Raw genomic sequence first — 15118 nt, 5'->3', positions numbered from 1 at the left:
GATCATCGCTCCCCCGTCCGTCGCAATTTGATTCACTCGATCGACGTGGGTGACACGCGAGAAGAATAGTGTTCAATTAATTGTAAATATACACGATGAGAGATTCGGACGGTCGCTCCGTCTAATTACGAACGCGCGGCGTGAATGTGGAATCTTGGAGAATACCTCGGATTCTAGAGCTCGCTCGCTTATCACACGTGACAACGCGCATCGACGCGTGTGCGGGCGGCGATGTCCGGACACGCGTTCAGTGTCCCTTACAAATTAAAATCGGCGCGTCCTGCGTAAAAACGCTCAATTACCGTTAGTAGTTTATACCCTAAATTAAAAAAAAAAACGCGCTACCGTAAAATCGTACGAGAGATGAGGTCTCTTCTCGCTTCTTTTTTTTTCTTTTTGGTGACGACGCGGACGCTTGGAAATCTCAGCTCGCTCTCCGAGCGCGGGATTTATCGGGGGTCGGACTTTTCGAGTGGATTTTCTCGGACCGTTAAAGCAATCAGTCCTTCGAATCTCCGAATTATCGGATCCTCGTGTCAATCCTCTGAGTCTCGGAGCCCTCTCCGCTCTCGGCGAAAATCCCTCCTCTATACCTCCTCTATAATAATCTCCAGATCCGCGAAACTTCAGGAGCTTTAAATATCCGACGCGATTCCTGCATCGCGTTTTCTTTCCACGCGGATGGGCCCGCGTATCCTCGCGAGGGGGGGGAAGTCATTACGGAGACAAGATTAAACGAGACGTTTATTTAGCTCAGGTACGGAGGAATTAATTTCTCTCGCTTTCCGCTTTACGGTTCCAGCCCTTATTTTCCCCCCATCTTCTAACGTAATTTTACGTTACGTTTCGCCTGAGCAAACGTAAGCGGCAGGAGGCGGAAATGAACTTTAAATATTCATCGCGCGAGAGTCGCCAATTTTACAATCTGACATTTTCTAAATTAAATTAACATCGCATTATTTTTCCATTGGTATAAAAATGGAGAAATGAGATTATAAACGCGCCAGACAAAAGAACAACGATTAGGCAGTCTGTATCCAACGATTCTTGCTGTGCGAACAGATTTCGGGGTGAAAATCAGTTTGCAGTGTGGAGTCAAACGAGAATTGAACACAAATTGTGACGGTGTATCGTGTTTGTATCTCGACTACTTTCTAATCTGAATATTTCTTTTGTTTTTATTGTGTAAATACTTAAATAACTATTCGCAATAATCACTGTTAATTATTCGTTAATTATTCGCGTATACGAAATAAATAGAGTATTACGTGTCGCATGATTTTGAAGTCGAAGTCGTGGCGAGGGTAACGAGACGTCGCAGGAGGTCCGACGGACGATCCTGCGTTTCCGCGACATCTTTATTACAGCGTCGTTCGCACGATTAGAAAAATTAAAAGAACGCTCCGTCTGGTTCGTCGGTAATCGTCGATACGCGAAAACTACAACTGAAAACAAGAAGGTGAGAGAAATCGTGGCACGTGTGTCTCGCGATAAGACACAGATACGAGAGTCACGTATATCCGAAGTCGATTTAAGGACTCGCACGTGTGTTTCCGCCACATACGACGTGCAAAATATACGTGCGTTTAGAACATCACTATATTTTGCCCGCGTCAATAAGAGAAATTTTTGCATCTATGTTAATTGTTCGCATACGATCCGAGACTGCCGGGGAGTAATGTGAATCTTCGATTTCTCGAGTCCAGTGGAATTCGAGTCCGCGGATTTATAATTACAATTTTGGTCCTCTAGATGTAAGAATATCTCTAAGGAAACCACATGAACCCGAGGGTGTGTTTTTAGATCTTGTGCGAGAAACCAGGACACTTTTGATATTAAATTCGTAAGTTGAAATCGCTCGACTCGAAGCTTGTGGATATTTCTTCGAAATTTAATCCCATATTTTTAACTTTGATTCGGAACTTGGGATTTTTGAGGATTCTGGAGATCGAAAATCCTGAATCTTCGGCTTACTTACAGTTTTGTATAGCTCCCAACTTCAAACGCTCAAAATAGGGTCGTAGCAATTCCGACGGAATTCTTGAACTCGCCAGTCCCTCGAGATTCGATCGGCGATTGTTATATCAGTAAACTTGTTATCGTGGGTAAACATTGTTCAACAAATCGGGAGCGACGAGCTTTACCCTTGGGGGGGTGTCCAAGACCCCGTGTCCCTTGGCTAATAACAACTCGGGAATTCGGCGGAGAAAACGAATTTCGCGATCGATTACTTCCGGTGTCCCTGATACCGCGACGAGTCGTCCCTTACGTGTGTGTGGTCGAACAGAAGATCGCGCTTCCGACTGAAAGAAATATTTCTAAACGGCGAAATAAAATATTAAGAACAGATCAAAAGGCGCGGTGGGCTGGGCTCATCTCGAGTCGCTTAAATTATTTTACACATCCTGCGATACGGGCGCAGACCAGTCTGTGTAACCTGAGTCAATGATCAAATCTTAAGGAGAGTATCGTACAGGAAAATCGACTTTCCGGTGTCGGTCGTGTGTACGAGCTTGTACCTCCGGCTGGTCATCTTGTCGATGAAGCTCTTTGTTTCCGCCTCGCTGTGATGGGGACTCCACCGTATCGACAGTATCGATATTCTTATGACGTCCCATGGGATGGTGTCGAGTACCTGCGATATATAATTTTCAATCGCGCCCTTACGACAAGCCCTTGAAACGCTTGTTACCGACTTTATTTTTATAACTCTGATCAATCACATTCTAAAGTTTATATGCTTCTCGAGGAATTGTCACGCGGTATAATATTTCTGATTCTTCTAATGAATTTAAAAATCGCGAGTCATCGTAAATCCATATTCGTTCTTTTTAAATAAAGAAAACAATGAAAATATAGGTAAATATAAAATTAATACGTATACTTTTACATACTTTTCTAAACAAACAAGCAAATATAAAAATTTATTTATTTCAAGGATCGCCAAATCATTGAATTTATATTATTTACCTGGCCGTCGGGAGCGTCGGGACTGTCCAGACTTAGGTAATCCAAAGTTGTGGCGTTGTACGCCAACAGTACGCTGTAGAGAGGAAAGCACTTGAGTCTAGTGGTAGGAAAACCGTCGTCCGACACGAGGCTGTTAGGACCGTCGCCCAGCTTGGTGACCTGGACCTCCGATTCCTGGTGGTATTTTATCTGCAATAAACCGTTCGCGCGCATGAAACGCGTACTCTTGTCGCGTTTGAATCATCACTGCTCTCCCCCCCGCGACAATCTCCCGCGTTTCTCACCTCTTTGGTATCCGTGTCCGTGCTGAGACAGGCGTGGAGGACCCTCGATCGCGGTTGTCTCGTGCTTCGCTGCGCCTCGAAGAAGCTCTTGGGCTCGGTGAGTATCAGAACACCTCGCCAGCTCAGATTGGACTCCAGCCAAGCGGTGCTGGAAATCGCGCCTATCTGAAAGAGCGATGACACCCGACGGGCGATTGGTGACGGATTTTTACGGGCAAAATCCCGATAGGACGGTAAATTGGCGCGCCGGCCTAATTCTCGCTTCTGATTAATAATTAAAATGAATTGAAAAGAGAACCGGAAAGATACCCGAGGCTCATCTATCTCGTGCGCCTATTTTTAACCGATTGCGTGTCCGACGGAGATCCGCTACTTTCGCGTGTTTCGCTAATGTTACGGTGCACTATCGCGCGGGCGATAAAGAATTGTTAGCGCAGCCGTGCGGTATCTAAAACAGACTTTCAAGACCGTTGAGGCACCGGTATATACTTGGCGCTAATTTTAATTCCAAGACTTGATAAGATGCAAAGAGGGAGGGCGCATGCAAGACGGCGTGAATTTTCACTCAAAGGGATTCAGCTCCGAGCCTTTTGAGAGCCTTTCACGCTCGTGAACTTTCATATTATGCTGATTATGCATCGCTCGTTGCGCTCTCAAAAATTCATAAAAACGTAACATCAATGTGTATGTACAATATTATCGAGAAAATTTTAATCTCTCTCGCAATGCCTTCGTAAAATATTCCAAAATTGCCAATTTAAATTTAAACACTAAGAGAGTTCATACTTTTCCTGAAGAAAATTTCACGGAGGACTACTTGCTGTAACTTTTTAATTCTCAATTATAAATATTTCGGTAATTAAAGCGGAAAACTGAACTCCTAAAAGACACTTGAACCAAAGTGAACTGCAAAACGCGGTTATTCAATTACGGGAAATTACTTGCTTCGCGGAAACCTCATCCGCTTCTCTTTTTCAGCCGCTTATACTTCGAAAATTGTCGATGCTCCGTCTTTTTAATTAATGAAAGCTCATCCGATAATTGATCGAGGATTCTGTCTGATTGATTAAGGATTATAGAACATCCCGCGTGATACACGAACCATCTTTCACCGTTCGTAAACCGCGAGTTTCAACCAACAAAGAGATATTACGTCGTCACATTGGAAAAATGACAGTTCTCAGGGTGCGGTGACGGTGACACCGTGGGACATTAATCAGGAAAGATTTCTCACCCTACTGATGTATTCCGCGTAGACACCCTCGCGCTTGCCCTGCGACAACGTGGCCACGTACTTCTCCTCCGACGTCTGGTTGGCGTTCAACGGGTCCTGATGAGTCGTCGTTTTCAGATGCACCTGCCGTATGTACGCGACCAATTGCGGATTGTCCATCGAGACGCTGTCGAGCACGTAGTCTCTGGTCATGTTCGCGTCGAACGCCTGTCTCCTGTAACGGAACGTCTCCTTTAAGCTACAGCAGTGGTGTTCAGTCTCGCATAATCTGTGGAGCTCGGTCGTGTAATCGTCTCGCAAGGGAAGTAAAAAAAAAAAAGAGAAGCGCAAGGAGTATAAATTTTCACACGAGCTCGCCGAAATCCGATCGCTTGTACAGTATAAATCGCGAGTCGCCTGGCTCTCTTTGCGGCGCAGAACGATGGGATTTCACGTACGAGATGCACGTGGGATTTGAAATAATTAAAAGCGAAAAACTCTTCGGTAATGAGATTGCGCGTGGTATCAAACATTTCACAAAAGCTTAAAATATCCGTCGTCGTCTGATATAATCACCAAGAATCGTGATCTTGTCGTGACATTAAAAATGGGAACAAGTTTGATTGAAAATTAAAAAAGTAAAAAAAGATTTCTAATATCAAAATAATTAAAAAGTTTAAATTTTTCCCTTATCTAAAAACCATTTGATTTAATCTCACGAAAATTAATCGGCAGTTTACCTCAAAGCCGCGGCTTCGCTCCAAACAAGGAGCAGAACCATAGCGGTGGAAAAAGCGGCAAGAAAGGCGAGGCAGGGGGCCACTCTCCTCCACCAGGTCCTTTTGTAATTGGCAAACGACGTGCCGGTTAAGGTGGGCCCTACGGGCGGTGGCAGACCTCCGTTTGACGAAGGTGTCCCTGCGGGAGCCATTCTGCGGAAACACAACGAACGTGTAAACACGCGCTGCATGCAAATCATGGAAAAAAAAAGACACTCGTGATGAGCTGCAGACTCAAAACGCTTTTTGACACGTTTCACGAATTCGCTACCCTATTCTCCGAGGGCGTTTTTAATACCGAGATTTTTGGCAGCGGCAGATAAACAGGGACTTCCGTCTTTCAATAGCATTCCAATGGACAGTTGTGAAATTTTGCCAATTCTTCTAACTTCTCAGTCCAGCTAATCCAAAGAAATGTGGAAGGATTGACAAAGGATTAAGAAAGTAGAAGAAAATTAGAGTGCCATGTCTAGAGTTAACAGATATATTAAGCTATCTAACAAGCCAACTTGTAAGCCAAATTATCAGAACACAAAAAATTTTATATGGAGTTAATTTGCTAATTTGCAATTCTTTGCTTTTAAAAGTAATTTTTTGCTCCAGCTATTAAAAAGTTAAAATTAAGCTATCCAGCCCTTTGCAAATTTTTAATAATGCGAGCAAAAAAATTATTTTTGCAAGCAAAAAAACAGCAAAAAATATAGCAAATAATTTTGATATTAACTTTTTGCTTTGATTTATGTATGTTTTTTTTTTACAATGGCTGGATAGCTTAATCTTAAGCTATTCAGCCCTTCGTAACTTTTTAATAACTGGAGCAAAAAATTACCTTTAAAAGCAAAAAATAGCAAATAATTAGCAAATTAATTCCATATAAAATTTTTTATGTTCTGATAATTTGGCTTAGATAGCTTAATATACCTAGAGTTAACGGATATTGTTGGATGGATAATAATCGATAAGTTAATCAATAGCCAATAACATCTCTTGCTTTGCAATTAACATGTAGGATAGGAAGTTTGATAAAAAAAAAATCGATGAAACAGGAACTGACAGTTGGAGATTTATGTCATACCGAAATTAAATAGTTTGAAATATATGTTATATACTTATTTTAGCGTATCTTAAAATATATTGCAAAAGATAGTTTCTAAACCTTCTTTGGAGAAGGTTGTGCAATCAAATAGATGGGTCTTCTGAGACACCCTGTAAACACGTGCAGCAATGTATGCAGGTACACGCATGAGTCACCCTGCACTTTCTAACCGGCATTTTTTTCAGTCACGTTCAAGTGAATGCACGCCTAAGGATTCGAGACAAAGGAAGACCCTCATGAATCGGATTATAATTCGTTTGTTATCTATCACGCGTCGCCACGGAAGCTGTGTCCCGCCGAATTTAGAAATTCACCTCTCTTTCCCGACGATTTCGTTTTTATTCGTCATATTTTTTTATTAAATTTGTATTGTATTTTTGCGTTTATTTTATGCCGCGTCCAAGTTCGATAGAAAAATATATATATAAACGGGCAAACACGGCGCAACGATATTTTTATATTGTTTATTCGCTAAGTTACTGAAAAATTGATTATTATTTGTTTTGCAAAATTGAGATGCTCCAGTTTAAATGAAATAAATTATTTCGAGAGTTAATCCTGTGAAATGGAAAAACGTTTTTAATTCAAGCAATAAAAGTAGAAATTGATGGAATTATCTCCTCTCATCAGAATTTACAGAAATATCCTTTCTCGGCGTATACACGCGTTAGATAAGCCTGTGTGTTGCGCCACGCGGAACAATGTCTGACTCCGTTATTTGTCTCACACTGCGTCAAAGCAAGGTTCGCCGGCACGAACTTGGCGTCACTTCGTGCATCGCGAGGTTCGCCGCTAATTCACTGCAAAACTTTTAGCGAAGACAAAACAAGGCAGGTAGTGCTCGGCTTCATTAAATTTGCTTATATCCAAGTGGGTCTTCGCGATCGATGTTCCGTATAGCGTAAAACTTACTCTCCGATTAATTATCAATTTAATTTTAATTATCAGTTAAGTCAGTTGCCTCTCGTCGAAGATCATCGAAACGTCAACAGTTTCCGATTAAAAACAAACAAGTCATTCGAAGATAGCTAACGCTTACTCCACGTGCTCACAATCTCGAGCGAACTTTGCTTCAACTGAACTTTTATCATATTCCTGATTTCTCACGCACATTTAAGTTTCCAAAAAAGCTTGCACGAGATAAAATCGGAAACTCGTTACAGAATCCGCAAAATGAAGTCCGCGGACTTTATAATTTTCTCGGGAATGTAATTCGCATCTACTCACTTCATTTTCGTCGGTTTTCGCTCGTATCCTTTCTTATCCGTAAGACCGAAACTTGGGGATCATTCAGGTATATTCCCCGACCACTATCACTCTTTCGGTTCACGTGCGCGCGCTCGTCATCCCCCGCGAGTTTGATTCGGGGAGATCGGAGAAACCGCAAACTTGCAACGATAACGCACCCCGACACGCGTCTCACGTATATCAACGTCTCTGACGTCTCGCGAACGTCACGTCACGTATCGCGCGCGGCCACAATATTTGGTAACGCCGCACCGGCTAAACGTCGCGCGTGTCACGTGGGCTCGACCTTCGCAGCGTGTGTTGTCGTCTCGTCGTCGTCGTGTTGTCTCTCGGTGTCTCGTCGGTGTCAGATCGTTTATTCGTTTCCCCTCCCCCGAGGGACGCTGCAACGGGAAGATATATATATATATATATATATATATATATCTGTCTTTACCGGCGAGACTGGCGAGAGTCGGCGGGAGAATGATCAATCGAAGCCGAAGCTCGTTTCCCCGCGCCTCCTTTGTTTCCGCGGGGGGCCATTTGTTGCGGGTTTGTTATGTAATACAATGTAACGAATTGAATAGCCGGTGCAGATCTCTCCTCCCGTTCTCGAGTCTCGGTACAGCTGCGGAATTTCCAAGACGCATTCGAGCAAGCGTCTCCCTCCGAAGTGAACCGAGTGACTTGCGAATCTTCGAAACGCAGACCAATTTCCAGGGAGATCTTGTAAGTTCGATGCATTAGGTTCAGTGATTTGTAGCGATATTTCAAATCCGATTAGACGATCATCAGGTCCTCAAGATAAGTGTCCTTTAATTGCTCCACTTGTGTTTGAAGAAAAAAAAAAGAGAGAATTAGTCTTCAAGAATCTTGGAGATAATTTTGCCCGATTGGTTCTCAAGTCTCCTTGGACGCAGGACCTTCCCAAGTTTCAAGGAACATTCTCTGCAACAATCCCTTCTCGATCCCTTCGCTCTTCTTTCCCGAGCTTTTTTCTCTTCTTGGGTTTTTTTTTTATTGCTTGCCGGCCCCTCGGAGGATTCTCCTCGTGCTTCTCGTAACAGCTGGATTTTTATAGAACCCGAGCCCTTGAAGTAGTTATTCACTGCGGTCCCTTCTCCGGGTTTCTCTCCCTTGCTCTCGCCCGTGTATTTATTACAGCGATGCCGCCTCGAAGATCTCCCATGTGTTTCTCGGGCACGAGCGGGATTCCCCGCGCGATCGGCATTCCACGAAATATATCCGGCGACTCGATCGCTTCTCCTTCTCGACTGGACGAACGGAAGTCGGTCGCCACTGGAAGACTCCGCAATACCACGTCGCTCTGCGCCGGAATCAATCGATTCGATCCAAAGCCGATCCCGTCCCGCGAACAACGGAAGAATTCCTCGCCGCCGAGACCGACGAATTTCTTTCGCCTCCGAAGGGGGGTTTCTCCTCCCGGAATGCACTCGGGACCACTGTCGCGGGGACTCGCCCGGCGAATTCCCGACGGATAGAGGGGAGCCGACGACGGAGTCGGCGGAGACGGCGACGGGATCGCATCGGCTCGCTCACTGGCGGCGCGATTCGCTCCGTACGTCTATCTCCTCGGTCGCCGACTTCTTCGCCGACCGACATCGAATTACATACACATGTATACGTGTGTACGCATATGTATGTATCGATTCGAGCGAGAGACGACAACGACCAACGACCGTGTACGCGAGGAGACGGGCGGGAACAAAGAGACAGACGGGAGACACCGTCGGGGCCGCGGCGCGGCGCGACGCGACGCGACAGACGAGAGCGTTCTCCGCACGCTTGTGGCGGCCGTCGATCCGAGAAAGCGTGTGTCGTTATATTATGGTCGAATGTCGCATTGCAGCGGCGAGGCGACCAGGCGACGTCGGCGGCGACGGTGGTGGTGGTGGTGGTGGCGGCGGCGGCGACGGCGGGCTTAATCGTGCCGCCGTCGCCGCATCTGTCGTCGACCGTCCTCGTCGCACTCGCGCCAGAGAACTCCATTCCTCGCGTTTCTCTTCGTCCGGGACCGCTGTTCCAATGTCAGCGGGCCCTGCTGCTGCGTGACAGACGGCGAGCGTGGCGCGGCGAAAGGGCCGATCAAAGAGGAGAGGCCCTACGACGTTACGGACGAAGGATCCCAGTTCTTCGTAATACTCGGGCAGCGAGAAGTTGAGGAAACTTCAATTAAGTTTGAGGAACTTCGCTGCCCCCGAGTACAGGTGCTTCAAAAAGAAATGTTAACACTTGTATGGAAGTATAACTTTTTTTTAGAAACAGAACTGATAACACGAGATATTGTGTTAGATTTGAACCTAACGAATTTCTTATTGACGAGCGTATTATTATAATGAATGTAATATCTCTATAGGCGAAGTTTATTCTAACGACAAAGAAATAGTATAATTTTTGTCACCGAATCGTTAACATTAAAAATAGGTCCGCTCATTAAGTCCGCGTTAAATTTGCTTGGCAATTCTGGACCTCCTCCTTCCATTCCTAACTTAAAGATCACACTATCATAAAGACAAATGTATTTTGTTTTCAAAGAGTCTTCACTTGTTTACCATCATTGCAATTGCCCGTTCTAGACTGGAGGATGAGCCGACTCTCGGCTCATCCGCCTTCTATAGTGTACGTGACATAAACTATACATAAACTATAGATTTTTACCCGTCTACACCACTCACTCGGATGAGCCAAGAGTCGGCTCATCCTCCAGTCTAGAACGGGCAAATGTGCAAGATCTCCGATAGAAAATTGCAAATGTGATTGTAACAATCCAAAAAATTATGCTTTAGGGCTCTGGAAACGACTTGGAAAAAATTCTAACAACGTACTGATAATGATAAGGAACAAGTGGAGACTCTTTGGAAGACAAAATACGTTCGTTACTATATCTTGTGTTATCAGTTCCGTTTGTCTAAAAAAAGTTGCTTCCATGTAAGTGTAACATTTTTTTCAAGCGTCCTGTATTACGAAAAACGGAGATCTTTTCCTTACCACCCTGACGTATGGGTCGGCATTAGAATTTTCGATCCGAGTTTCCATTACTTCGGAATCGAGATATTCGGAAATGATGGTTATTGATCTCGCGTTGTTGGGTCGGAAAAAAATTGGGCGAACGCGAGCTCGCCTCCACTCCTCTCGCGTGACGGACTCGATTCGAGGCAATAGCGCGCGCTGGTGCGCAAAAATTGACTGAAAATCGTACGCGTGATGGAACACAAGTGGTCCAGTGGTCCCGACTGACGCAATGGTGGTAGTACAACGACCGGTGACACCGGTGTAAGTCAGTGTCGTTTGGCAGAATTTCTCTGCCGGACCGCGCGCTCCGGCGATCAAAACGCTTGTAGGCCACGTTCACCTAAATACTACCTAGTCGAGTACTTAGGTAAATTTGTGCGCAACGCGGCTTTTGTAGAGCTCATCGGTGTGTGCGTACCTATATAGTGCATTCAACCGAATTCGCTACAGGCGTAACCGACAGATTTGCCGGTAGATAAAATATCAAGCTAACAAACTGATAGGTTTATTTAGCTTCCAGCACGCTATCTTCATCACTCTCATTTAATACAGTTGTTTGATGTAACTGTACTGATGTGTATTCGGAACGTGGCGAAGATAATTTTCGCCAAGTTTTCTGAAGATAAGCAGAGATCCTTAGACGAGCGGAGATAAAACAAGAATATCTTTTTCACTTGTTATATATATATATTGATTTTATATTAATTGAACTGTTTATATATATTAATAATATATTATTTTATACATATTAAGTAAATTCTACATATTTTTTTCACTTAATATATATAATATTGATCGACATTTTTTAATATTTATAGAAAGTTACGTTTTCGACAAAAACGCGGAAAGAACAGCTTTGCTGAAGTACCTAAATACTTTAGCTAAATACAAAATAATTATGTAGATAGTTGCTCGAATGACAAAAACTATTTGCAGTATTATCATTATCATCTTGAGTGTCCTACATATTTCATCCTTATTATAGTAGGTATCCTAATTATTTCGGTCTAACAAAATTATTTTCAGATCTATATATATGTAGTTAAATTTTTAAAAACTTCAACAAAACAGTTCTTTCCGTGAAACGTTTAATGTGCTTTATATTAAGCAATTTATAGTAAGTCAATGTACATTTTTTATGTATAAAGTTTGCTTTGAAATTAAATGAATTTTTTATGTAAAAAGTTTGCTTTGAAATTTATCCTATGAATTAATAAATTAATTAAAATGCCAAATGAAACTTTGGCATCTGTTTATGTTACATATTATACATTAATTTGTTTTGTTATGATTTATTTGCGTAGGTTTAAGGTTTTTCCATCAAAACAATTCAATTTCCAATCACTTCTCGCTTCGACAAGATAATGATACTTAAAAATATTTAAAATAATCGCCAAGTCTTTTAATTTCTACTCTATCTGCGAATCGTAAGAGAAAGTGCGACAGCTCCGCTCTATATATATAGTACAGAATTGCTAATAGCGCTACAGAATACAGAGCGATGTTTACAACAGACTTCAACGCGACATGTTACGTTTCTCATCTCGTCTCGACTCTTCCCGAAATTATACGACCATGTAACTTATCTCGCCAAATTGCTAACGACGCGTGGTGTGATTCATCTTTATTACCTCGTATATTTATCGAAAATGTACGTCTCTCTTTAGGGGGTGGGGGGAGCGCCAAACGCGATGATTCGAATTGACTTCGCCTCTCTCCTTGATCAAAATTTCCCCTTATATCGAAAACGAGCCGTTCTGTCCCGGGGGGCAGTGCTAGAAATAGGATTTCTGAACCGCGTAGGGTACGGAGATCACGCCTCACTAACTCTTATATACGCGGAGTCGCGTGAACCAGCACACGCACATGACGCACACCGCACGCGCACTAACACAGGCGCGAGTCCGTTTCACATCGTCCTACCGCTGCACGGAACACGGGATATCCATCAGCTCGAGGGAAAAAGAGCGCGCGCTGGGAAATCTTTAACTTTGACCAACCGCGACGAGAGAGAGACGTCGTCGGCTCCGTTTCCTTTTATACCTCCGCCGCTGCCGTCGGAACACCGGAGGCGACGGACCTCCCCGTGTCCTTTCATTATCGCACGCATATTTCGCGACGCTTTGCGCAGACACGTTTTCCTCTCTTTTGTTGTCTGTCTCGGAACGTGCCCGAACGCGAGGAGCATCCACGCGGGCGGCTCTTTCCGCGTACCTGAACCCGCGGCGGCCGAATCCTCTCCGCGTCAGTCAGGATCGGAGGAGCATCGTCCACGCAAACAGGTTTCCCTCTCGGCGGCGCTTGTCCTGCTGGCGCGGACTCGCCTGCCGTTCCCCGCGGTGTCCCCGTGGAACGGAACGGAACGGAGCGGATCCGCGCTCCGCGATGACTCGACCCACTGACGACGGAGTCGCGCACTGCCACGGTGTTTATGACACTGCGCGGATGATGACACGCGAGAGTACCCACCGGGAGGAAGTTCTTTCTCTCTTTCTCTCTCTCTCTCTCTCTCTCTCTCTCTCTCTCTCTCTCTCTCTTTTCCCTCGCCCGTCTCCCGCTGGCCTTCTCCTCTCGCCTCCCACGCGAAGCTCTCTTTCTCTCTTCTTCTCGCGTGGAGACCACCGCGGTTACCCGAAGCGGATAGAGAGACGAGTTCACGTTGTTATACGCGGCTCGCACTCGGATGCGATCCGTTCACCGCCGTTCGCGGGGACGGCACCTGAATCTTCGGCCGACCGCCGAAGAGGAAGCGCAGGCAACGTTACTACTACTACCGCTGTGCCCTGGGCTCGTGGCGAGTAGACCGCCTCGACTGCCGGACTGCCCTCCAGCACCTGGGACCCAAGCGCCTGACGCTCTCGGTTCGTTCGCCGAGTACAATGCCTCCTATATCGGGTGTCCTTCTTTAAAACACCGCCTACCTCCGTCCTCGGCTATCCCCTTCAAGCCGACGAGGCCGCGTCTGTCTTTCTCTCTCTCTCGCTTTCACGAGGACACTCTCCGCTCTCCTAGCCAGGTAGTAGCCAGTGACTCTCATCCCGCCCAGGTGAGCGGCACCGATCGGTTCCAGGGCTGAGCGTAGTCGCGGCGTTTATGGGGAACTCGAGTAGGGGCCTCACGGAATCGCCCGCGAGTTTCGCCGAGGCTACTTTTTTTTATCCGCAAAATGACACGGTTTTTAATCGGGAATGTTTGTTCACGGAGAACGAATGGAGGTGGAAGAGAAATATTGCGAGCACGTATCTCTCTCTCCGATTTTAATTAAACTTTTCCATCAGTTCTCTCGAAATCTTGCATCGCAAATGTCAAAGTCATGCTGTTATGCTTATGACAAACGTAAGAGAATCATAACATTACAAAGAAATAAGTGTATGGTGTTATGACTTTCATTTTGCATTACTTTTTCAAGAGAGATTTTATAAAGGGAATATGTATATTACAAATCTGTATTCTTTTTTCATTTATTCCTTTTTACATTACATATATTGAAATGAAAAGATCACGTGATCGGAAATTGCATCAGGCAGAGCGGAACACGAATGGAATAGAATAGATATACAGAGTGGAATACGAAATAATTCATTTTCCGCTAATGCACCCGGTACCGCATGCAGAGACGCGCGCGTTCCATCGTCCCGTAGTTTAAAACGGACAATTCTCTGGAAGCTCTAACAGCGCGCTTCCCCGTTTACACATAATAATTTTATGTTATGATTTAATTTCCAGCTCTTGCCGCTGGTATCATTCGAGTTTTCGTGCTTCGCGAAACCGTATCTTGAAACAAGTACCGACGCCGTTCCCGGGAATCTTTCGCAGAATAAACTTTGAAACTCAAAATACGCGCGCGGCAAACTCGCGCGAAGAGCTACGAGTTTCGTAGATAAGAGAGATACGAGTTTCGCGTTTGATAAAATATTCAATTTCCGAATATTGTCGACGAAACGGTAACGCGATTCCGCGCGTTTCGGAAAGCGAAACGCCGCGCGCCGACGGATTCGCCTTATCGAAAGAAAGTATACGACTGCACACGCCGGCTTGTTTCGGACGGCGGCGCTAAAATTAGCGTGAAACGGCATAAAAAGCCCCGTTAACTCGAAAGCCGGACATCTCGCGCGGCTCGGCCAGCCAGCCGGCCGGCGTGTTATTGATCCCCCCCGTAAGTCGCGCCCTTTGTATCGCGGAAATGTCGTGTTGCTAAAGTGGACAAAGGCGGTCGGCCGGTGGCGTGCGCGATTTCTTGATCAATGCGGAGTGAATAAAAATTTTAGACCCGGGAGAAATCCAGAGGTGAAGTTTTCAGCCGCGTCCGTGATGCACGCGCTGTGTATCTGTCAAGGAAAACCTAAATGTAGCTTCGGCGACTTCCAGATCTCGATTTCATCTTGCGATTATACATGAAAATATAACGACACGTCTATTATATTTATAAAGGTCATGAGTAATGTACGTTTACATTTGCGCCTGTTAAGTGCAAACGTCTCTCGGCCACGGAAACCTTTTATACGTGTGGAAG

General features: G+C 44.9%; 1 protein-coding gene across 4 annotated transcripts; it reads right to left on the bottom strand.

The window, feature by feature from the left end:
- Positions 1 to 731: 731 nt before the first annotated feature.
- On the bottom strand, positions 732 to 13105 carry LOC112463319 (protein Star-like). Of its 4 annotated transcripts, XM_025029657.1 has the most exons (7): positions 8027 to 8118; positions 7570 to 7973; positions 5208 to 5399; positions 4489 to 4702; positions 3255 to 3419; positions 2971 to 3159; positions 732 to 2635 (listed from the first exon to the last, which is right to left on the bottom strand). In XM_025029657.1, the coding sequence occupies exons 2-7, from the start codon at positions 7572 to 7574 to the stop codon at positions 2450 to 2452; spliced, it is 951 nt and encodes a 316-aa protein (XP_024885425.1). In that variant the 5' UTR covers positions 7575 to 7973; positions 8027 to 8118; the 3' UTR covers positions 732 to 2449. The 4 variants fall into 4 exon arrangements, with proteins under 4 accessions (XP_024885425.1, XP_024885426.1, XP_024885424.1 ...); XM_025029658.1 differs by lacking the exons at positions 7570 to 7973; positions 8027 to 8118 and adding an exon at positions 12820 to 13105; XM_025029656.1 differs by lacking the exon at positions 7570 to 7973 and having other exon boundaries at positions 8027 to 9364.
- Positions 13106 to 15118: the final 2013 nt, after the last annotated feature.

This window comes from Temnothorax curvispinosus, unplaced genomic scaffold (assembly GCF_003070985.1).
Source record: "Temnothorax curvispinosus isolate PA1 unplaced genomic scaffold, ASM307098v1 QBEX01013138.1, whole genome shotgun sequence".
Lineage (NCBI taxonomy): Eukaryota > Metazoa > Arthropoda > Insecta > Hymenoptera > Formicidae > Temnothorax > Temnothorax curvispinosus.
This window is presented reverse-complemented; position numbering and strand designations above follow the sequence as displayed.

Coding starts and splice junctions, on each gene's coding strand:
- LOC112463319 (XM_025029656.1), bottom strand. CDS start 8,316: ATGCATCGAACTTACAAGATCTCCCTGGAAATTGGTCTGCGTTTCGAA. Junction 4,703..5,207: donor AGCGAAGCCGCGGCTTTGAG/GTAAACTGCCGA, acceptor GTTCCGTTACAG/GAGACAGGCGTTCGACGCGA. Junction 2,636..2,970: donor CCGACGCTCCCGACGGCCAG/GTAAATAATATA, acceptor TATATATCGCAG/GTACTCGACACCATCCCATG.